Here is a 25,676-nt window from a genome sequence, read left to right on the forward strand (position 1 = left end):
AAAAACGTAATTTCTTTGTGACTGAAGAAAGAAAGACATGAACATCTTGGATGACATGGGGGTAAGTAAATTATCAGGAAAGTTTCATTCTGGAAGTGAACTACTCCTTTAAGGGGCTGAAAACAGAATGAATAAGAGGAACTGAACACTTCAGGGTTAAAAAGACAGAAAAAAAAAATTAAAGTGAAAGCAAGGGGGTGAGAAGCCTATAAACACTCGTGTTATTCAGGAAAATTTTGTTAATAATATAGTAACAGGTAAGAGAGAGCAGAAAGAAAAAGCTCAAGATTCATGTTAAAGTTTTAAGTAAGACTGTAAGGATTAGGTTTTAATTTTATATAAATCAAAATGCTGCATCAGAAACATTTTACCACTCAACATGCATCTTTTATTTTTTGTGCACTACACATGAGAATTTTACTTAAATTGTTGAATACATGGTAATCAAAATTAAGTATGCAGATAAAATAATTAAAAATGATTTTTTTTAGGGTTGTGGGTTTAAAACAAACCACTAAACTTTGATATTTAAGGTATATCAAAACAGTTCAGTCTTGTAAGCACAGTAAATAAATTCATGGAAATGTGTGTGAAAACCAGACCAAAAATGAAAAAATGTGAAGGGCTTTTTCTACAATCTATAGACTGTAATTAAGATTTTCAGAATTGGCCGGTGTGATTCACAACAGAACAAAACGTGTTACATTTGCTGCAGTATTATATACAGGAACCATTCTTTTGTGGCTTTAAAAACAAGGAATCCACCTTAAACCGGTGCTGAGTGCACTAATGAACATTTGTAGATAGAAAGGCATTTGGTGATTCTGGATTTATTTTCTTTATGAGTGTGGAAATTGTAAATGAGCAGTTGTTGGAGCTGACCTAGTAGGTAGTTCAAGTGACACAAATTATGATCACATTTCATCCTTGCTGCCCACAAAAAAACAAAACAAAACAAAACAAAAAAAACCCAAGCAGTTTTTATACTAGGTTTTATGCAATGCATTAAAGATGTAATATATTTTAATTTTTGTATTATTTATTTTTATTTTTACAAAAATGTTCTGTTAAGTCAATTAATAGGTAGTTTGTTTATGATTTAGCATTCATTTCCAAAATGCTTTGTGTAGTTAATTTTCTCTGGATTTATGCAATGTATAATTTTTTTTTTTTTTTTTTTTTTAAATAAACTGCAGAATGAGTTTTCGCATTTAGGCCAATTTTGTAATAAATAGCCTAGCCGTTCTCTTATACAACAGCAATTTATTCAATCCAACATTAATGTTTTTTGGCAAACATGTTGAAGATTAGCCAACAGGCTGTCGAGTCATTAAGTTATAAGCTCTTTCCTCACAAATGTATTCAGCGTATTCTGTCTACCATCGACAATATCATCTCCTCCTTCCAATAACAGCATCCAAAACAGTGTTGATCTTTTTTAACTAACCTTTAAGGCTCCTTTCAAGGGCCTCTGAAGGGCCTTCACATTTGTGATTGTGATGGAGCCTAATGTTTCTCTGTTTGGGGCCTAAGACTGAAAGAATTGAGAGGGTGCCCTCTGCTGTTGAAGATTGCTCATATATATGTGGTATTAGGGTATTTATAGTTTACAGGTACAGTATTAAGGTGTTTATAGATTTTTTTTGTTTGTTTTTTTAAACATCTATAGTGTGACGGCATTATCCCTTCTCACAAGATTTTATGATGACATTTGGGAGCTAAGCATTTGCATTGTCTTACACATTAGCACCAAACATGAGTAAATGCGAATTCATTCAAATTAAAGGATCAAAAGAAGCAACTCTTAAATGTGATTCATTACAAGGGATAGCAACAAACTAGATATAAAGCTATTTTGGGTTATAAATGTAGGAACATTCATTTTTTTACCCTTCACTTTATGCTTAATGCTTCACTAGATTAATGTTCTGCATGTTTAAAGACATACTACTGCAACCTACAAGCAATATGCATTTCTAATATCCATTAAAATATGTTTGATGGAAAGAAGCAAACTAATGTTATATAATGCTCTTTACGTTACATAACCATCGACTCACTGCCCCTAGGACATACAATCCAGCTCAGGACATACAATTCTTGCTATTGAAGCATATATTTTAGACTGAGTCATTCGGAGAAAAAAAGAAACAAGTGTGGGTTAGAGCACTCAAGCACACGCACAGGAAAAGAGGTACAGGGCAATACAGGACAAGATAACCGTACAACAGTAAAATGTGTCATACTTTATATAAAATGTACAGAATAATAACAGATGTATTCAATTATTGCATTTCCAGTGACTATTTGAAAACGATCAAACACAGATGACATTTTCATCACACCTGTCGCAATGCAATTACAGACATCATTTGTCCCATTAAGTGTGAGATCATCATGAGTGTCTATAGACTGCTCTCATTATTATGAGCTATTCTGAGATATCTGTGGAGACTGCTTTAATTATAGGGGAAGGAGAAAAAGAAAGACACTTAAAATAGATCAAAATGTTACACTTTCCTTGATAATCTTCATTTGAGTCACCAGTTCCCAAAAATTCAAGCATCTCACTGCACGTCTGTAACTAATGGCATTGAAGCAAAAATGAAAGGCATTATGCTAATTTTGGTGAGTATGACGTGACCTTGTGCTAAATTCAACCAGCTGGTAAAATACAACTGAACAGAAATGTTATACAGGGAGGAATTTAAAAATAACAAACTACTTAATTTTATACGGTGTCTTGATTAAATCCCTGTCCATAATGCAGAAATATGCAAGATATGGCTATTGCTAATTCTTCTGCCGTTGATATAAAGAAATTTCGGTAACACCTTGCAATAAGGTTTACAATAATGCATTAAAAAACATTAACAAAAACATAGAATTGCATGATATAAACTCTCAACTGCAAGCTAAAAAGCAATTCTGACTTTTAAAGTTGCAAATCTGCCTTTTTTTTTTACAAATGCAAATGTATCTTGCAATTCTGACTTTTTTCATGCAATTCTGACTTTTTTCTCAGAATTGTGTGATATAAACTCAATTGCAAGTTATAAAAGTCAGAATTGCGAGATATAAACACACAATTCTGATTTTTTTAATCAGAATTGCATGATATAAACTCACAATTGTGAGTTAAAAAGTTGCAATTCTGACTTTTTTTCTCACAATTATGACCTTTTTCTCAAAACCGTGTGATATAAACTCTCAACTGCGAATTATAAAGTCAGAATTGCGAGATATAAACACAATTCTGATTTTTTTCTCAGAATTGCATGATATAAACTCACAATTGTGAATTAAAAAGTTGCAAATCTGACTTTTTTCACAAATGCAAGTTTGTATCTCGCAATTCTGACTTTTTTCTCAGAATTGTATAATATAAGCTGTCAGTTGCGAGTTATAAAGTCAGAATTACATGATATAAACTCACAGTTGCGAGTTAAAAAGTTGCAATTCTGACTTTTTTTCGTAAATGTAAATTTGTACTGTTAAAAAGTTAAAAAGTTGCAATTCTGACTTTTTTTTCAGAATAGTGTGATATAAGCTGTCAATTGCGGGTTATAAAGTCAGAATTGCGAGATAATCTCACGATTCCAAAATTTTTCTCAGAATTGCATGATATAAACGCACAGTTGCGAGTTAAAAAGTTGCAATTCTGACTTTTTTTTTCCGCAAATGTGAGTTTGCATCTCGTAATTAGGACTTTTTTCTCTAAATTCTGACTTTTTTCTCAGAATTGCATGATATAAACTCTCAGTTGAGAGTTACAAAGTCAAAATTGCGAGATATAAACTCACAATTGTGAGGTAAAAAGTCGCAATTCTGAGTCCAAATTTGAAGGGTAAAAAGACTGAGATGTTCTCACAATTGCGTGTTATAAAATGAGAGTTGCGAGAAACTCGCAATTCTAAGAAAAAGTCACAATTTTGAAATATAAACTCACAACTCTGGGAAAAAAATTTGAATTACAAGTTTCAGATTTTTGAAAAAGTCGCAATTACCTTTTTTATTCAGTGATGGACGGAAACGGGCTTCCATAAGTTAATTAACTAATGATAAAAATGGTGTTACAGAGATTTCCTTATTTTTTCAAACCCTTTTTATTTTAAAAGAAAAAACAAACAAACAATTTAGATCTACCTCTAAGAACACATTTACACCTAAGCTACTTCATATCTATAATGCTAATTCACACCAACATGTTTTACCGTAGGTGCAGTGCAACATTTGGTCATTTACTGTCTTTCGAATTCTTATGTTTATATCAGTTACATTTGTACTGTTGCATCAGTGATATACTGAATATATTAAATAATATATGGGTGTTGCACATGTCAGTAACTGACGTTCCTACCTATATTTATGTCTACAGTAGAGGAAAGAAAGAATAGAGACAAATAGGCTACAACGAGAACAAAATCCACGATGTCTTTCAAAGTGAAAATCCTTCTCTATTCTTATGTCCTAAACTCTAATCAACCCAGCATGTTGATGCCACAGGGCTATCATTTGTTTTCCAAACCCCTAATTTCCCACCCACACTTGACTTTTCCCTTTTCTTGGTCTCTACCTTATTAAATCTCTTTCCATTTTGAATATTGTGAAAGGTGTTTTTGTCCTCTGCACTGACCCTTTTGTTTATTCTTCCCTTTTCTACTTCTTTTTCTTCTGGAAGCGTCTGAACTGACTCTGTATTGCCAAAGCTGCCTTTTCTGTCTCTGGCGCATCCAGATCAATGTCGATCTCTTCTTCAGGTTCTTGCGTAGGGTTCTTCCCAGCTTTGTCCGCCGGTTTCTCCTGAGGGGCTGAGGGGCACATGACATGGAAATATTGAGAATGTCGATGACATAGTAAAAGGATTTCAGTGTGCACCAATTAAGGTTAAATCCTATTGCATAAATTGTTTATACATTTTAATATCCAAGAAGTGTTTTTGTTGAGCGAAACCAGGGTGATGCTAACTTCGGGGGTTGGCCTACAAAAATACATACCGACTGCACTACACTGCAGCACTATTTGCAATGCTTTTTATTTAACCAATGTTTGCAATTCTGTTTGTTGTCACTCACTACAGGCAACAGACTTCTATTGTACGTACAAAACCAGCTGAGTGATTTTTCAAAATATCAAATTTTTAGATGAAACATGAGTCATTACAAGCTCATTTAATTAGTTGATGCAGCTTGCAATGCCAGGGCTTTGGTGAGATGAAAGGGTAAGTCAGCTGAATATACCCTGACCTTAAGGGAATAACCAACCTCCACTAGATATGCAATAAAGAACAGTCTCCTGAGTGAATGCGTGCTTCAGTTCTCGTGGGTACCCATGTGCGTTTTTTGTTAAGAGGATGGAGAGCGAGAACTGAACTGACCCTTTAAGATAAAAATAGTAAAAACAGATCAAAATCAGACTGAACTGGTAGACATCTGTTTAGTGGTAGGCTACACATATATTTGTACAAATATAAACCTGGCCTTATATAACTGTACAGTTCTGGTGGAGAACAAAACGTGGAGGAGTTTTCAAGAAATCAATTATAAAAAAATCAAACATGGTGTAATGAAATGCGTAAACGCACCTTTTGTATCTGTGGTGGGCCCCTGAGTGCTGTTGGGAGGATCAGATGAACTGTTCTGCTAGAAAGAGATAGCAACTTTCAGGTTATATATGCACTATAAACAAAAATAACATTTTTGAAGTTTTATGTGGTCTGCCATTAAATTAAAAGCTGATATGAGGATAGTAAGTGATAAAGACCCCTTAATCCCCATCGGTTTAATCCTCCTTTTTCAATTCTGTGTGCAATCTGGAACAGTGGCACTCAGCCCTGGAGAGGATGGCCATAACATGCAAGCTTAGTGTGTGTATGTGTGTGTGTGTGTATTTTATATTATTTTTAAAGTATATTTATCCTTATTTAAATTTGTAGTTGAAGAACATTTATATTTGATGCATACAAATACCATGTTTATCTATTTGATATATGTTAAACAAAAGTGTGCATTTGTATTTTTTGTTAAAGAGATAATCCATCACCATCCTTATGTTGCCTTTCCAATATGCACAGCATGAGTAAACTATACTTGAGGCCAAAATGCATTCAGTATATCTGTGACCTTGCTTCTTCAATTACGAGAACAAATTAACTTTGAGACGATGCCCTAGATTTGAGTTATTCATATAGACACTGACATCCAAAATGTGTCAATTTTGTTCATAGATTTTTTGCGTCACTTAATGTGTACTTTAAACAATGAATTGTCTATTAACCTGAGAAACGCAGTAGATGTACTGTAAACACGTCTTGCATATTGTCTTTAGAGCACAGAAAAGAAACAGAACATTGCCTAAATGCACACTCACACATGTACACGTATTATCCACTCTCTTGCTGCAAGGGACTCTTTCAAATGCAAATCTCTGCAGCCCTCCCTCTATAATCCTATTTTTTTTGGAAAGAGAGAACATCTTTACCTTACCTTTACACTGAACCTGCCCCATCTCTCTCTAATATGTTTTAAAGCACCCATACATCAAACACACCATCTGTGCTGTCATATAAAATCCTTTGAATCTAAAGCATTTTTTTCAGACTTTTGTCTGCCTGTGTTATTTGCCAAAAGTAGGTTATATGAGTATTACCGAGGTAAGACTTTTCACACTTGGTTTTCACACTTAAAAGACATGATGATGAGGGGGAAAAGATCCCATATCCAGCCAGCTGGCTCCCAGTGTGTTGGCCATTACTTTTTCTCTGGTACATTACCTCAGCCAGCACTTTATTTTCACTCTCACACGTCAGTGATACACACAAGCCTCACGGCACAATCTCCATCTGCTAATTAGCCAAGCTCATATCAGCAAGGTCAAGCTCCCCTGAGCCACTTATTAATTGGCAATTAATGGGACACACAAAAAATGTAAAGCACCACACTTTCATTTTAAACCAGGGAGATCTAAAAATTTATATTTTCTCACTGAGACAAAAAGCACTGTAAAATGCATCGTAAAATGTATGGAGTTGGTATCTTAGCTGTCAATCCACCTCTAATTTCTCTTCATTAAAGATGAAAAACTGAACCCTTTTATATTTCTCATCCTAACTTAAGAGAAATTAGAGGTGTCTTGACGAAGCAATCTACTCTTTAATACAACCTACATGGCTCAAAGGATTGGAATTATTTAATCTTTTTTTTGTTGTTGTTTTTTTTTGCCTCAATAAAGAATGTATTTACACTGAACGTAATGCTATAGATGTTTATTTTATTGTAAGCTTCGAATTAAGTTTTAAGTTACTCTGGTTTATCAGAATTAAAATAACAAATAAACACTCACCTCACTCATAGTTCTGAGGGAAGTCGAATGTCGTTTTGGGTTCGCGGGATAATTTGTAGCGTGACTTTGAAACACTAAATAAATTTGATCGTTATTTCCCCCTTTTTGTCCGAGTGCTTTAAAATTATGTCAGAACAACTGAACCGAGAATATTACGCAGAGAAGTGAATCTCCATCTCTCATCTCGAAAAAACACGCCCCTTCTCTCTCTCTCTCTCTCTCTCAGGTCAGTGTACTAGAACAATAATACGTTTGAATAAATATTATGAATAATATTATTACAATTTACATTCTTGATTATTAAAAAGAATTCAAATAATGTTAATATTTTGAGTACAATAATAATACCACTTTCTAGAATTATAATTATAATAAGATTATTAAAGTATTATTATGAAAACTTTATTATTATTATTATTATTATTATTATTATAGTTATTTTGTATTTGCATTCTTAATTATTATCATGAATTAATCAAAATACTATTTTCAGATATGGTCAGAATTAAGCCATATTTTACTGGTATACTTAGGCTGTTTTTTATTACTGATGATGAATATGCAGTTAGTATAATAATAATAAATGTATTTATTTGCATTCTTAATGTTTGTCATTAATTAATCAAAATACTATTTTCAGATATGGTCAGACATTAAGACATATTTTACTGGAATATTTAAGCTGTTTTTATTACTGATGATGAATATGCTACTAGTATAATAATAATAATTATAATAATAATAATAATAATTATTATTATTATTATTATTATACATTTATTTATTTGCAGTCTTAATTATTGTCTTTCTGCCTACGCTGATGATATTACAGTTTTTGTTAATCATAATGAAGATGTTAAGAGGTTATTTGAAGTTCTTAATTGTTATGAGAGAGCTTCATCAGCTAAAGTAAATTGGAATAAAAGCGATGCATTTTGGGTGGGACAGGGGCAGTCCGAAAGTCTCCCACAGTTACCATGGGATCTTAGGTGGGGTAGAGAAGGTATTAAACTGTTGGGGATTTTTTTTGGGTCAGACACTTTCCAAAAGTTAAACTGGGAGGGCGTAGTAGAGAAGGTGCGCACAAAGTTGTCTAAATGGAAATATTTGCTACCTCAGCTGTCTTATAGGGGAAGAATTTTGGTGATCAATAATTTGGTTGCCTCTACTCTTTGGCACAAACTAACAGTGTTACAACCACCTGCTGGACTTATAGATGAAATTCAAAGGATGCTTGTGAGTTTTTTCTGGTCTGGACAGCATTGGCTTCGCTCTGCTGCTTTGTTCCTTCCTATTCAAGAGGGAGGTCAGGGACTGGTGGATATAAAATCCAGAGTAAGGACTTTTCGCTTGCAGACAGTTCAGAGACTATTGTACCACACCAATGCATCCTGGATGGAAACTGCCTTCATTCTTCTCAGGAGGGTAGGAGGCATGGGACTGGATAAACATCTGTTCCTAATGCAACTCCAGAATGATGTTTGGGCGGATTTTACATCTTTTTATAAATCTACTATGGAAGCATGGAAAGTGTTTACTATTTCACGTTCATCAGATGAACCTGCTGATTTGTGGCTTTTTGAGGAACCAATCTTTTTCAACTCTTTGCTACAGTCGAGATTGATGTCTGCCTACAGTTTGCGTTCACGTTTAACTGCTGTTGGTTGCACAAAGCTGGGACATATTCTGAGCAGCAAGATTGAAGAGTTGAGTGAAAGAACTGGGTTGAGATCGTTGCGACTGCTAAAGAAAGCAATTTTTGAGATTCATCAGTCTTTGGATGAGGACTATAAGACTTTCTTAAATGATCCAACAAAAATTGATCAATGGAGGAAGGGTGTTCCCTATTTGTTTCCCTCATTGAAGGTGACTATTTTTATGAGTGAGTGGGAAGAGGATGAGAGTTGCCTTTTGTCATTGAAAACTCCTCAGCTGGGTGAGTTTGAGGAAATCAGCAGGAAAAACATTTATATTTCCTGTGTAAAGGCATCTAATGGTCATCTTTTGAGAGGAGTTCCAGCAACAAAATGGACTGAGTTTTTGGGAACCAATTCTTCCCCCAGAGGCTGTTGGCGGTCCCTATACAAACGACCAATCGACAAACGAACGGGTGACCTCCAATGGAGGATTGTACATGGGGCCATAGCAACAAACAGACACGTTGTGCACCTAAATCCTTCTGTAGGGGTGGGTTGCCCATTTTGTTTGGAGGTTGAGACAGTTTTTCATTTATTTGTGCAGTGTTCTCGGTTAAATGACCTTTTCTCTCTTTTATCTCAATGGTTTGCTGGAATTGGTGAAGCTTTCTCTTTTGAAGTTTTTATTTATGGTCCAAAATATTCAGCAAGTCAGAAAAATATGTTGACACTATTGAACTTCCTGTCGGGTACAGCAAAACTTGCCATTTGGAAATCTAGAAAAAATAAATTGTTAGGGCAGGGTTCTCTAAATGCTTTGAACATGTTTATGGGACTGGTGGCTGCTCGTCTTAGGATAGAGCATGCCTATTATAAGTTGGTAAAGTGTCTAGAAGTGTTTATAGATGTTTGGGGGATAAATGAGGTTTTGTGTACAGTTAGTGAAGATGGTGATTTGTTGATTGCTTTTTGAAGAAAAAGGAAGAAAAAGAAGGGGGAAGGAAAAAAAAAAAGCTGTTTTGTGGCTTTTGTGTATGGTTGTGGTTTTTGCTGGGTTGTAATTTTGAAAAGTTTTTGTTGTGAGTGAAAATATTGTGATTTAGGTGTTATATTGTGAATAAAGGTGTTTTCTCTCTCTCTCTCTCTCTCTCTGTCTCTCTCTCTCTCTCTCTCTCTCTCTCTCTCAGGTCAGTGTACTAGAACAATAATACGTTTGAATAAATATTATGAATAATATTATTACAATTTACATTCTTGATTATTAAAAAGAATTCAAATAATGTTAATATTTTGAGTACAATAATAATACCACTTTCTAGAATTATAATTATAATAAGATTATTAAAGTATTATTATGAAAACTTTATTATTATTATTATTATTATAGTTATTTTGTATTTGCATTCTTAATTATTATCATGAATTAATCAAAATACTATTTTCAGATATGGTCAGAATTAAGCCATATTTTACTGGTATACTTAGGCTGTTTTTTATTACTGATGATGAATATGCAGTTAGTATAATAATAATAAATGTATTTATTTGCATTCTTAATGTTTGTCATTAATTAATCAAAATACTATTTTCAGATATGGTCAGACATTAAGACATATTTTACTGGAATATTTAAGCTGTTTTTATTACTGATGATGAATATGCTACTAGTATAATAATAATAATTATAATAATAATAATAATAATTATTATTATTATTATTATTATACATTTATTTATTTGCAGTCTTAATTATTATCATTAATTAATCAAAATACTATTTTAAGACATTGAGATGTATTTGACTGGTATATTTAGGCTGTTTTTATTACTGATGATGAATATGCAAATGGAACAACAACAACAATAACAATAATTAAAATAATAATTATTTTTATTAGAAATTTATTTATTTGCATTCTTAATTATTATCATTAATTAATCAAAATACTCATTTTAGATATGGTCAGACATTTGGCCATATTTTACTGGTATATTTAGGCTGCAACTGCTATAACAACAACAACAACAACAACAATAATAATAATAATAATAATAATTATTATTATTATTATTATTATTATTATTATACATTTATTTATTTGCAGTCTTAATTATTATCATTAATTAATCAAAATACTATTTTAAGACATTGAGATGTATTTAACTGGTATATTTAGGCTGTTTTTATTACTGATGATGAATATGCAAATGGTACAACAACAATAACAATAATTAAAATAATAATTATTTTTATTAGAAATGTTTTTATTTGCATTCTTAATTATTATCATTAATTAATCAAAATACTCATTTTAGATATGGTCAGACATTTGGCCATATTTTACTGGTATATTTAGGCTATAATAATAACAACAACAGTAATAATAATAATTATTATTACTACTATTTTCGAATTTTTTCTTCTTCTTCTAATTATTTTTATAAATGTGTTGTGTTGCATTTCATTTTTATCATTATAATCGTAAATGGCGTATTCAAAATAAATATTGTGAACAACAACAACAAAAAGTGTGTGTGTGTGTGTGTGTGTGTGTTTTTTAGAGTGAACATCATGTATCTCATTTATCAGTGTGTGGTGTAATCTTAAGCGCCGCTTTGTTTGTGGATCTAGACCTACTTCCGGAGAACGAGCGTCTTGCCGGAAAAAGAAAGAGAGAAAAAAGGAAAGAGAAAGGGAAAAAAACAGAAGTGCTAACGAAGCAGATCAGTCAAAACATAAACACTGCGGGCACGACCAAAAACGTGACCTAAAACTGCGGCGTTTTTTGGATCGCCAGTGCGGGAGTGTGTTGAGGGCACATCTCACTAATGTGTCGAGCTTTTGTTTGCGCTTGACTCGAAGGTGAAGGAAGGGAAATCTGCGCAGAGGATTAACAAGTGCGGAGACTTTGGGCCTACACTAGAGGTAACACCGCTCGCTAGTTAGCTCTCCATTTTCTCGCACGACCAGTGTTTACATGTTGTCAGCTCGAGGCAGCACTTACAACATATCCGTCTCTGACGTGTTAAACTTGAGTTTTTCCGTGCACGACACATTAAACCATATTTTCTCGTCGGGACATTTTTGAAATTTTGAAAATATACCTTTCTTTGTTCAAACTGTAGTGCCTGTAGAACTAACGTTATTTGCCTGCCAACATCAGTGTGCGTTTGCAAAACTAGCCAGCAGCTTGTCTATTTTTGACCATGGTAATGCCACAAAAGCAATTGCTAAGATTAGTTAGCACAGTAGCTAGTCGCAGCCAGTTTACTGCGCACTACCAAGTTGTCATGTGGCATTAACACGAATGCACAAACACTTCTAAGGTTCGTCTGCAGTTGGACTCGGTTGTTACTGTACAAGGTAATGTCATGGGTATTGCGATTAGAGGCTGGTGTTTACCGTGGCAGCTATTTACTATGCAAGCAGGCTTATTTTGCCACCTTTAGCTGATGTCATGGATCCTGTCAGTCTGAGGGGTCAGCACCTTTTCAATATGTCAAAATTACAGTAACGTCTTTTTATGTTCATCAGTTTGAAGACATGCATTTTGATCATTGACTGTATAAAATACCAACGTTAATTGATCTGTCAAGCTTTCTTTAAGAGTACTCTCAACTCAGGTCTTGAAAATAATTTGATCTAGTGAATATCCACTGTGTGATTGATTGAAACAAGCCATTTTCTTTTTTTATTTTTACAGGGTCTCTTCTGTCAGAAGAGACAGTCAGACAGAATGTGTGATACAGATGGTAAATCCAGTGTCCCAAATGGTAAGTAAACCATTAAGTAAGTAAAAGTTCACCCAAAACTGAAAATTGTGTCATAAAAATACGAAAGAATGTCGTATTTTCTGTATGAGGAGTGTTAACAAAGGTTAAAAAAAAATGATGGTTTGCACTAACATGGATGCGCAACCATATAGGTGATACTCGGATGTAAACAACTTGCTGATTTGCTAATAACGTTAATTTATGATGTCTAAACCACAGAAAAAACACATGGATGCTGTTAAATCATATAGAGATGGACTTAGTAAGCAGGAAAGAGCGCAATATTTTGCCAACTAAAGTTAATAAAAATGCGTACGAGCAGTATTAATTCAGATATTAGCCTAAAATTTCACCTGTCTGACTGGAAACATGAATATTGTTCAGATTCTTGCCCTGGAAATTCTGGTTCAGTTTAGCCAACCACAAACACCTTTTATTCCTCAGACAGTTTTTTTGCACTCTTCTTGATTTGTTATAACTTTTGGCAGTCTGTAGTACTCCAAATGTTTATCCTGGTCTGACTGATTAGTACAGCCCAAATCATGACAATAATTGACCATTTTCACCAGCAATAATCAACAAAATATGCAAGTTTTGTTCAGTTCAGTGGCAGTAATTACGTTCAGTGAGGCCAATATGGCCGATTGATGACGTGTCGTGAAAACACTCAATAAAGTCTTGGGTGAAATGCTCATATTCTCTGATGTATTCAAATGATGGCAAAAGTAGCCAATTTTTAAGCCTCTGGCTTAATTTACCAGGTGGTTCTGATGATCCAGAACCTGGAGAAGGAAGAGAGGAGGCAGATACATCTGCAGTGCCAGAGGCCCAGACCAGTCCTGATTCAGGTATGGAAACAGTCCTAACTGTCAAATACACTGCTGTTCATAAGTTTGGGGGATTTTTTTTGTGTGTGTGTAATCAAAAAAATCCACTAACAACAGCAATATTGTGAAATATTGTTACAGTTAAAAAACAAACAAACAATTTTTTAGTTTTATTTTTTTCATATGAATATATAAGAACATAAATTCAGGCAAACCTGAATTTTCAGCAGCCATTACTCCAGTCTTCAGTGCCACATGATCTTTCAGAAATCATCTGATATGCTGATTTGGTGCTCAAGAAACATTTCTTCTTATTATCAATGTTGAAAACAGTTGTGGTACTTAATAGTTTGTGGAAACCACGATATATGCCTTTTTCAGGATTCTTTGATTAATTAAAAGTTCAAAAGAACATGGCAATTTAATGCTAAATTTTAATGCATCCTTGCTGAGTAGAAGTATTAATTAAACATAAACATTTACCCTAAAATAATGATCTGTTGTGAATTTGCTATGGTATTTTAGTATAATGTAGGAATCATCTTTACAGCAGGATATGTAATAAGCAGTGCTCCACTAATTGTTCAAGTTTTCTCTTGACAGGAAATTTGAGTTCAGCCCCAGAGGGAAGTGAGGATGGTCAGGACAGGGCGATGGCAAACTCTGAGCAGAAGCAGGGGACGGGAGAAGATGAGGACACCGACAGCATGGATGGCAGTGGTCTCTACTCTCTAACTGAAGAAGGAGAAAGAGAGAGTGAGGGAGGGAGAGAGCGTGGAAAAGATGAAAGTAAGAGATCCGCCAGGAAGAGGAATCGACCCAGTGGTGGAGCCACTCGCCACTCTTCCAGTTCAGATGATGACGATGAAGACGAAGAGGAGGAAGAGGATGCTGAGGAGGAAGATGAGCAGGCCATGGAAGCGTGGCTGGGAGCCGACCTGCGTGACCTGAGTCGCCCTTCATGGCGTGCGGTCCCGTCGCTGCGTGCCCGAGAAATTGGCCGCGATTCGCACCAGTTTGTGAGGAGAGTGTGTGGGGCGCGTGGTCTAGTGCAGAGGCTGGAACTGCAGGGCCGTCTGGAGAGACACACGGGCTGCGTGAACACCCTCCACTTTAACCCATCTGGCACCCGCCTGGCCTCCGGTAGTGATGACCTCCGCGTGGTGATCTGGGACTGGGCTCGCAGAAGGGCAGAGCTGGAGTTCGACAGTGGACATAAGAGCAATGTCTTTCAGGTGAAAAAAAAGTGCAGTTCAGCTGACTGCAGATGTCTAAAGCTCATTAGTTCACTCCGAGAACAAAAAATTACAGATAATTTTCTCAGCCCCTTGTCATCCAGGATGTTCATGTCTTTCTCTCTTCAGTCGTAAAGAAAATGTTTTTTGAGAAAAACATTGCAGGAATTTTCTCCATATAGTGGACTTCTGTGGTGCCTGTGAGTTTGAAATTCCAAAATGCAGTTTAAATGCAGGTTCAAAGGGCTCTAAACGATCCCAGCCAAGAAAGAAGGGTCTTATCTAACGTAACGATCGGTTATTTATTTTTTTTTAAAAGTTAGTTTATACACTTTTTAACTACAAATGCTTGTCTTGTCTAGCTCTGCGATGCCAAAAACAAAAAAAAAAACCTCCCATCTCATTTTCTCCTCCAAATCGCCCTACATCACTGTTTTACCTTTTCTTGTAAAAGGTGTTTGACCTTCTTTACATGTTCACTTTGTAAGCACTGAGTCAGTACTTCTTCAGCGATTTAGAATGCTTTTGAAGTTGGAGGAGAAAATGAGATGGGAGTTTTCCAACATACCCTAACTGTCTTGAACCAGAGTGCAGAGTATGTATGCGCATCGCAGAGCTAGACAAGACGAGCAATTGAGGTTAAAAAGTTTATAGTTTTTTTGTTTTTAAAGAAAATAACAGAACGTTTCGTTGGATAAGACCCTTGTTCCTTGGCTGGGATCATTTAGAGCACTTTTAACTGCATTTTGGAAGTTCCCAGGTACCATAGAAGTCCACTATATGGAGAACATTCCTAAACTGTTTCCCTCAAAAGACATAATTTCTTTATGACTGAAAAAAGTAAGACATGAACATCTTGGATGACAAGAGGGTGAGTAAATTATCTGTAAATTTTTGTTCTGGAAGTGAACTAATCCTTTAAATGCTTAAAATTTAAAGTCACTGATGGCAAACATGATCTTTTTAGAAAATAATGACAGAACTTCCATTTTTGGAAAAATGATTTATTTTAACCACTACTGTTCAAAAGTAAGGGGTCTGTAAGTTTTTAATTAATTAAATTTAATTAAATTAATTTATTTTTAATTTATGCTCATCAAGGCTGGATTTACTGGATCAAAACTACAGTAAATACTGTAATATTGGGAAACAGAATTACAGTTTAAGTTACAATTTTATATTTTAGTATATTTTAAAGTGCCTTTGACTGGAAAGCTTAATTTTCAGCAGTCATCATTACTTCAGTCTTCATTGTTACATGATCCTTCAAAAAAAAAATTTTATATGCTGATTTGGGGCTCAAGAAACATTTCTTTTTTTTATTAAAATGTTGAAACAGTTGTGATGCGTAGTATACTGGTAGAAGCTTTGAGGATTCTTTGATTAATAGAAAGTTCGGTATAATATTAATTTGATTAACAAAATAATAGTTTTTATTTTATTTTATTATTTTTTTTTGGTAATAGTGGAAAAGTCTCTACTGTCTCTACTCTCTACTGTCTCACTTTTGATCAATTTAATGCATCCTAACTGAAAAGTTATTAATTTACTTACCAAAATTTTGAACAGTAGAGTTTTTAAAAAAATAACCACCATAAAAGCCACATCAGTGGTTTAGCTGCTGTCCAACTTATTAGTGATTTTCTTTATTTTTACTGGGTTGTTGTTGCTGGACAGAAACCTTGTTTTGTGTAGTTCCACTAAAGGTGTTAAAACTTAGTTTTAGATGTCCATAAGAAGGTTTTAAAATGGATAGATATAAATCAGTGCATCCTCTTTATTATTTATTATTCTCTCCCCAGGCAAAGTTCCTCCCACACAGCGGTGACTCCACTTTGGCCATGTGTGCCCGAGATGGACAGATCAGAGTGGCTGAACTTTCTGCCACACAACGCTGCAAGAACACCAAAAGAGTGGCTCAGCACAAAGGTGCAGCTCATAAGGTATGATCAACCATAAGTTTTATTTAACTGCATATTTAAGAGGAATTATTTATGATAGATTGATTATGGAAAATGAATGATAACTCCAAGTTGTTTAAAGTTGTGGCCATTATGCTAGTGTGTATATTGATCTTCAAAAATTCATTGTTCTCGGCTCACTTGTTCCATGGTTACTTCAAACCAAACAGGTTTGAAATCTGACTGGTTGGAGCCTTTCATTCAAATACTGTACATTCATTAATCAACAGCTTGGAACATCTGTCTCCCAGTCAGAATTATGATGCGTGTGATTTAAATGTTTGTTTGTTTTTTCCTTTCTCAGCTTGCACTGGAGCCAGACTCTCCCTGCTCTTTCCTCTCTGCTGGTGAAGACGCAGTAGTGTTCGGCATTGACCTGCGTTTAGACAGACCTGCCAAGTGAGTGCACAGTCATGTCACAAATGTCACAAACAACCCTAAGATTGCCAGAAGAAAAGAAAAGCAGCACTTCAGCAGAGTGACACAAGTGAACAAAGGCAGGATTAGATATCCGACAAAGAATTGTGTCAGCAGCTAGATGAGTCGGTGGAAGCTTTTGTCACAGGTTATTATATGGCTTACTTAACAGTGGTATTTTTAACACCTCTGATACATAAATTATTTTTAAATGAACGGGGGAAGTGCTGCTTGTTTTAGTTAACACCTTATGGAAATTGTTTAATTATTATACTTCCTCAAAGAAGTAATGCTATGAAACTGTAGCATTTAATAAAAAGTTGATAAACCCAGCAGTTCAGTGTTTGGGGTCAGTAATTTTTTTTTAAAGAAATAAGTACCTGTATTCGGGAAAATATATTCATATAAAAAAACAGTTATTTTAAATTGTAATATTTTATAATATTACTGTTTTTACTGAATTTGTGATTAAATAAATGTAGCCTTTTTAAGATGTTTTAAAATTCTTTTTTAAGAATAGTTCAGAGCATTAGCACACCCACTTTGTTGTGGGTAAAATGGGTCTGCTTACCCTTACAAATCTCATTATGTGATCTTTTCACACTTACTATAAAAACAGCTCATACTAAGTCCCTAGAAATCCTAGAATCAGCCCTGACTGTCATACTTTTTTTTTTTTTTTAAGACATATTTTTATCCTGCAGCCTAAAAGTGAATGTGTTTGATATTCTTTCTTGCAATCCTGTTCCCCTCCTCTTCTCATATTTTCTCTTTTTGTTCTACAAAAATAAAAATGGCCAAAAGGCCAACGATAGAAGAACGTCTACTTGTATTGAAGAAACAGAAAATGTTTTGTCACATTAGAGAAACTACAGTGTTTTAACAACCAGATTCTTCTTCTTTAGATCCCAGAAACACGGCATCATAAAAAAATCTCTCTTTTGAAAATGTTATTTCAGTCTTCAAGCAAAGAGTAAGCGAAGCATGTACTGCTATATTGACTAGTCAATTTTCTTTCTTTTTTTAATCTCTCAGCAAACTGGTGGTGGTGAAGGAGGGTGAAAAGAAGGTGGGGCTGTACACCATTTTCGTGAATCCAGCCAACACACACCACTTTGCTGTGGGTGGCAGCAGAGACCAGTATGTCAGGTGAGACGAACATCTTTACTAACATGTCACCTCCTTTGCACCAAAGTCAAGCTGTTTCTGATCCAGCTGTCAAACTCTATACCTGTTAAAATTGTTTCTCCAACGACACATTGTCAGTACTGTGCAGCTGTTGTCCTGCATCACTCACTGTTTCTCTCTCTTCTTCTTCTTCTTAGGATCTATGACCAGAGAAAGATAAATGAACATGATAATAATGGTGTGCTGAAGAAGTTTTGTCCCTCTCACTTGGTGTCCAGCGAGTCCAAAACAAATATTACCTGTTTAGTGTACAGCCATGACGGCACAGGTAATATGCACACTTAACTCTCAGAAGGAGACTCTTGTATGGTTACATGCTTTATATTGCATGGTCTGTTGTAGCAACATTCAAAGTGTGTCATTGTTGAACTGTCTTTCAGAATTGCTGGCAAGTTACAATGATGAGGACATTTACCTTTTTGACTCCAGCCACAGTGATGGAGCGGATTACCGCAGGAGATACAAGGGTCACCGCAACAATGCTACAGGTACTTTCTATTTGATTTAATTGCTCTATAAGGTGTGTATCACATTTTGCACGCAGTTTCTGAAAATCCAGTCCTTAACCATCACCCTTTTTTCTTATTCCATCTGCTATTGGAAAATCCTCCTCCAGTGAAGGGAGTTAACTTTTACGGTCCCTGTAGTGAGTTTGTTGTCAGTGGCAGTGACTGTGGACACATCTACCTGTGGGATAAGAACTCTGCTCGTGTGGTTCAGTTCATGGAGGGAGACCGGGGAGGAGTGGTAAGACACTGTCACTAAATAAATTGAACTACTAGATCATTGAACATCCGGTTTGGAAAAGTTGATGTATAAATAAAATTCTCTTTCTGTGTTCAGGTGAATTGTCTGGAACCACATCCTCATCTTCCAGGTTTAGCCACCAGTGGTTTGGACCACGATGTGAAGCTGTGGGCACCTACTGCTGAAAATCCCACAACACTAAAGGGACTTAAAGAGGTATGCTTCATACATATTATACATATTGCGCTATACCAGTGTTTCCCAACCACTGTGCCGCGGCACACTAGTGTGCTGTGACAGGCTGTCAGGTGTGCCTTGGAAAATTATCAAAAACTTACCGTCTCTATTATATTTCCTTATTATTATTTTTTATCAGTGCTACTGGCCATCATTATGTCTGTTTGAGGGTTTTTGACAAAAATTTAACCAATGAAAAGCATTCAAAAGAGCTTGTGACTAAAGCTTGTTACGCCATTGGATACGCAATTGTCAGTCAAACCTCATAACTCTGCCCCACCTCCATTCAGAATGAAGTTCTGCGACGTGCAGTTTGAATACAGACGTCTACTTCTTCACAATGCAAGGCTAAATAAAGAACTAATGTTTGAATAAGTACAGCATTTTCTTTACTCAAGAAACACTGTTTTTAAATGCTAAAGCTGTTGCGTATTTGAAGAGCGTAAAAAGTCTTAGCATTTGCCATGTAGTTGTTGCCAATGTACTTTTATATGTTTTAAATATCCTGTGCATAGTGGTTCATCTTTTATATCATTAGATTTTGGCCAAATGTATTAAACAACAAGAAAAACTGAGTGCACATACAGCTACAATAAACTTTATAACCTGTAAATCGATGAAAATGTAATTTACTGCCTCCGATGCGGCCGTTCTAATGACAAGCCATTCTAATGTTTTTTTAGTGCTTAGTGGTGTGCCGTCGGATTTTTTTACTTATCAAAACTGTGCCGTGGCAGAAAAAAGGTTGGGAAACACTGCGCTATACTATGTATACATACTGTGCATCTCACATGAACTTTAGTGCATTTCATTTGTGTCAGATTTACACTACTGTGTAAATACTACTGTGAGGGCCCTACCACACTCAAGGCACCGAAACGTAGTAAGGACATTGTTAAAATAATCCATGTGATATCAGTGGTTTAACTGTAATTTGGTACTCTTGATAATGGTGGCAGACTGTCTATGAAAGGTAGGAAAGCTCTCAGACTTCATCAGAAATATCTTAATTTGTGTTCCGAAGGTCTTACGGGTTTTGAGAGTGAACAATTAATGACAGAGTTTTCAGTTTTGAGTGAACTATCCCTTCAAGTCTTTCTTGCTCACCAAGGCTTCATTTATTTGATCAAAAATAAAGTAAAACAATACTATGAAATATTACTACAGTTTATAACAAGTGTTTTCTATTTTAATATATTTCAAAATGCAGTTTATTCCTCTGATAGCAAAGCTGAATTTGTAGCAGATTTTCAAGATTAAAAATTAGCCCAAACTTGCCACATTATTTAATTTGTGCATTGTGATTCTTTTAATCTGATAGTAGTGAAAACCTGAAAATACATTTAAAAAAAAATTCTGGGTCTGAAAATGTTATGGAAATTGACAAGAATTAAATATTTAATTTTATCCAACTCTATATGTATTCAGGGTCAGTAAGATATATGTATAAATGAATATAAATATATATATATATATATATATATATATATATATATATATATATATATATATATATAATTTTTTTTAATATATTTTTTTCTTTTAATTTAATAAAAAAAATAATACTTGTTATTCAGTATTGATTTAATGGTAACAGTAAATGTGCCTACATTGTAACAACCATGTTCCCTTTCATATAAATAAATGCTATTCTTTTGACCTTTTATTTAAGAATCCTGGAAAAAAGTATCATGGTTTCCACAAAATTAATGATAATAAAAAGATAAGTAAATATAAATAAATTAGGAAACAGTTATTTTTTAATATTTCACAATATTATAGTCTTTACTGTACTTTACGGTAGGAAGAAATATCTTAAAAAAGAATAAATATTTAGAAGGAAAAAAAACTAACAAAAAAAACGTATCCAAACTTTGACAGGAAACTTAAACGGGTGAATAAATATTTTGTTTAAAGCAATAAAACAAATTTTTACATTTTATCATGATTATTTAGGTAATGAAGAAGAACAAGCGAGAGCGTGATGAAGACAGTGTTCGTCATGGTGACCAGTATGACACACAGCTTCTTTGGTTCCTAATGAGACACATGAGAAACCGAAGACCTCAGCGGGTGAGAATTTGCATTTCTAGGATCATTTTCATGACCAATATATAGTCTTATTAGCTTGACTACATAGTCTGTTTCAATGTACTAAATATGCAGTACTTCATTCTTTTTTTGCGCTCCTACACTTTAAAGTAAAATGGAAGCTGTAAATAGAATAACCTCATAATGCTTGGTTTACCTGACAGAAAAGAACCTAACCTCATTCTACAAGATCTGGGCCCGTATTCACAAAATATTTTATCTTATCACTAAGAGTTCTCCTAAATAGAAGAGTTTTCTCGTAAACCTATTCATAAAGCTGCTGAGATAAACTTTTACTAAGGAATAGAGAAAAGTCTTAAGATAAGAGTAAGGGCGGGGTTGACCTGGTTGCTATCGATGATGTCAGCGTGCGTACTAACTATGCACACAGTGACTGGCTGATAAGTGAGGGGTCTCTGTCAGAGATTTATTCATAGAAATATACTAGAATGCGATATTATGTTGCCACATTTACTAAAGATTTTAAAATACAGGCTGTGTCACCTCTTACGTGTATGGTAAACAATTAGTGAATATACATATAAATAATTGAGTAGAATAATCATGGTTGATATTAAGATATGCAAACGTACAAGAAAACCAAACTGGACGCAAGAACAGTCGTTACTTCTTGCCCAATTGGTTAATGAAAACAAGGGTTATTTTTTAAGATTTTTCCTAAATTTATGAGTTATGTGAATACGGGCCCTGATTTCTTTATATTCATTCAAAAACTATACACCGACAGCCTCTCAATGTTTACCCTTTGCAGGCCCGGCGAGGGGAGGGAGGAGAGGGAGACACAGACGAATCCTGGAGCTCACCAGATTCCTCTGATGAAGAAGAGGGAGGGCCAGACCATGTGCAGTGCATGTCCTCCTGAGCCACACACCTACACACATACACACACACATAAACACACACACACATGCTCTTTGCCATATATTTAAGCACATACATACTAGTAACACACTGGTACACAAATAGACACTGAAGGCCAGCAACAAACACACACACAGCTTTATATACACATACACAGTGTGAGGGAGAGGGAAACGACTGTCAAAATCTGGCTTTGTGCTCCACACTCACTAGGGGAAGAACTGATACTGAGATTCATATTTTTGATACATTTGCAACCCCACACACAATTAACCACTCTTTGATTTTATGCGAGCATGGACACAGGAGCATTTCATTCCCAGTTTTACAGCGTATCACATGGACGACCACAGTTGGCGATCGAGAAAAATCACCTCTACTGTTTTGCAGCCTTAGTTTATCAACAGCCATGAATTTCAGAAGCAGCTTTTCGCTGTGACAGTCATGAGACACAGAAGAGGACATTTCTCATCTGTGCTGTAGTAAACAGTTCCACTTGAAGCTTTTCTTTCGCAGCAGACAGTACGGACACTCAAAGCCAGTCCTTCCGCAGATTACCGAGATGATGAGTGTTACTTGTTCAAAAAAACCAGCACCATCCTTTACTGGCCTCATCAGCTTTCTCCAGTGATCTGAACTGCCTCTGTCTCCAAGTAAGACCGAGCGGACGTTTGTTATTTTCGGACCGCAGTCTTTGTTCATCGCAGTAATAGACTGTCATGGGCCGTCTGGCCGTCCAATCCTGTCTTGTCTTTGTTCTCTTCTCCTGTGTGTGTGTGTGTGTGTGTTCGCTGAAGCCAGACGCAGCAAATTTTCTTGAGGTCAATCATGCTCTCTTAGATCTGACTGAAGACACAGAATGAGCCAGAGCTGCTTAATCTGGTTCCAGAGCTGGCTGTTTTGCTCCGTTCCTCTCTCCCATGCTACTGAGTGCACTTTAATCAGGGATCTGCTTTGAGTTTTGAATCTCTAAGACGAGTGTGCGCTTAGGGGGCATGCAATACTTGGATTAAATGTGTTTATTATGCTAATTTAGTTCTTTGGCCTGCAATTTCCCAAACTTACTGTGGACTTTTAAATTGAATACGGAGATTTTGACACCAGCTCTTTGGGTTTTTTGGATTTGCACTTGGGTGGAGATACGTGATGGAGTTCTTAAAGAAATTCCAAAAGGCTAAAAATGTAACTCTCCACGGACTGCCGTCGTCTTCTCAGCCCTGTCCCGTAAAAACTGAGAGCGAAGGCGATACGCTCAGAGCTAGTGATTTGTTGAATCCATGTTTCTTCCTCTGTCTTTTGTTCGAATACACATCCTCTGGGTCTTCGCCTAACTAGACGGCGAGGATCAAATGTAGCAGGATGTTCCATGTTTGCCTGAGAAAGCCCTCACAACCCATTTTTCATAAAAATGGTGGCTGTTCTTTGTCAGTATTTGGATTCAGATGGTTAAGAGCAAACATGGATGGACTGTGACCTGTTGCATGTTAAAAGGAACGAATCATTTCAGAAGGATGGGTTGATGGCGGGGGGAGGGGGGGTGGATAGCACTTGCGGGGTGCGCAGGCAGGGGTAAGGAGCTTGAATTACGTTGCCCCTTTTTTCCTTCTTTTTTTGTGAGGGGAATAAAGTCTCAATTTTTCTCTTTTTGTATGAGAAGAATAACTTAAATGACTATATGTATATACAAATATATAAAGATATATATATATATATATAAATATTAAAAACCTGTAAAAATCATCTTCAACCCTTACTCTTTTGAAGGGTGTCTAAATTTAATTGGTATTTGATGCAGAGGTTTATATTGTATAAGACAAAATACTTTTAAATGAATGGAAACATTGGATATATTTTTTCTTCCTTTTTTTGGATTACAACCCTAATTGTCACTGAAATTAAAAGCTTTCATTAATTTCTGTTAATTTTTATTTTCTCATTCTCACTTGTCTGCTCAAGATGTCCTATCACTGGCATTTTTTTTTTTTTTTTTGATCTGAGTTATCCCACGCTGCCTGATGTTGTGTTCTTTCAGTTCAGTTCAGACAACATGTACGAATTGTGCAGTAAAAAAAAGAGAAAAATCTGTTCTTTTGTTTCTGACCAAGTGCCTTATTATTTCGAGTGCCTTCATTTACTGTAAATACAGGAGGAATTTATTTTGAGTGTAATTAATTCCAGGCCATCAAACAGTATGTAATCATTTTATATAATAGTTAGTGCTGCTTAATTAGTTGTATGAATGGTAACACAGACACTTGTATTCACTTTTAGTATTTGTGCATCCTGTGCTTAGACAGGAAATAAATGACACAAAATAAATTTTTATTATATATTTTATTTCCTCAAACAGCTTAAAATAGGCTATTAGCATGTGATAGAAATCTAAAATAGACTTTGCAATAAGGTCACATATTAATTATCAATACCAGCAATATATTTTATAGCATTTATGTTAATTATATACAATTGGTCATTGTTTATTTATGCTACAGTTTCTAAATCTAACTTTTGACTTAAAAGGTATCACTAATAAATGCTGTAAAAGTGTTAATTGTTTATCTTAACTAATGTAGCTGACTACCTTATTGTAACCTGTGAATGAAATAACACTCTGGTTTTCTCTGCTATCAGGCTTATACTAGTCAGTGTTATGATTTGGACTGAATCTCCTCCTAAAAGTGTAAAAATGAAACTACAGATAGAAACTTCTTACCTTAACTGAACAGTAGTTGTTCAAGAATTTAACCTTAAAGTCTGTGAAGCAGTATATAGTTTGTAAACTAATCGTAAAGGAAAAAAAGAATCAACTTCATTGAGAACCACTGCAAATCTTTATTGCTTCATCTGAGATTTTTTTTTTTACATGTAGATCAGTCTAATATAAGACAGCTCTAATGAGCTTTTTGTAATTTGCTAAACCCTCCTGGACCGTGTTCAGGCATATTCATGGTGTGTTGCTTTTATGACCATAATTTAAAGCAGTACAAAAATTCGCACGACTACTCCTGAGTTATGTTTATGTCATATCATATGCTTTTTATAATACATAGTTTTCATGTAGCTTCACAGAAATATATGTCCCAGTGGTTCAATGTCTTTAGGCCATTGTGGCCAGCTTTAATATAAATGCTTTTGGAGATATTAATATCTCTAATTCCACAGCGACTAAGCCAAAACTTGTATAAAACCTGTATGAGATGTTGAGGTATTAGAGAGGAAAACAAGACTCGACTGGGGAGCCCATCCTCTGGTAACAAATTGTTGTTCATATGATATGAATATATAGCGTTACAATACGATCAGTAGGCTACAAAACAAACTGAAATATTAGGCACTAAA

The 25,676-nt window shown here is 35.1% G+C and overlaps 2 protein-coding genes across 3 annotated transcripts; one reads left to right on the forward strand and one right to left on the reverse strand.

Annotated features, from left to right (window-relative positions):
- Positions 1-2,226: 2,226 nt before the first annotated feature.
- pcp4l1 (Purkinje cell protein 4 like 1) lies at positions 2,227-7,536 on the reverse strand. Its single transcript, XM_051135877.1, has 3 exons — positions 7,342-7,536; positions 5,585-5,639; positions 2,227-4,811 (listed from the first exon to the last, which is right to left on the reverse strand). Exons 1-3 carry the CDS (start codon positions 7,348-7,350, stop codon positions 4,660-4,662), a joined length of 216 nt encoding a protein of 71 aa, XP_050991834.1. The 5' UTR covers positions 7,351-7,536; the 3' UTR covers positions 2,227-4,659.
- A 4,027-nt stretch (positions 7,537-11,563) lies between these two features.
- On the forward strand, positions 11,564-24,424 carry dcaf8 (DDB1 and CUL4 associated factor 8). 2 transcript variants are annotated; one of them, XM_051135712.1, is made up of 13 exons: positions 11,564-11,904; positions 12,683-12,752; positions 13,514-13,600; positions 14,183-14,814; positions 16,617-16,757; positions 17,080-17,174; positions 18,228-18,341; positions 18,518-18,648; positions 18,761-18,868; positions 18,997-19,127; positions 19,224-19,343; positions 21,321-21,437; positions 22,228-24,424. In XM_051135712.1, exons 2-13 carry the CDS (start codon positions 12,716-12,718, stop codon positions 22,336-22,338), a joined length of 1,824 nt encoding a protein of 607 aa, XP_050991669.1. In that variant the 5' UTR covers positions 11,564-11,904; positions 12,683-12,715; the 3' UTR covers positions 22,339-24,424. The 2 variants fall into 2 exon arrangements, with proteins under 2 accessions (XP_050991669.1, XP_050991677.1); XM_051135720.1 differs by lacking the exon at positions 11,564-11,904 and adding an exon at positions 12,218-12,342.
- The last annotated feature ends 1,252 nt before the right edge of the window (positions 24,425-25,676 follow it).

Source organism: Labeo rohita, chromosome 2 (genome assembly GCF_022985175.1).
Source record: "Labeo rohita strain BAU-BD-2019 chromosome 2, IGBB_LRoh.1.0, whole genome shotgun sequence".
NCBI classification, from domain to species: Eukaryota; Metazoa; Chordata; class Actinopteri; order Cypriniformes; family Cyprinidae; genus Labeo; species Labeo rohita.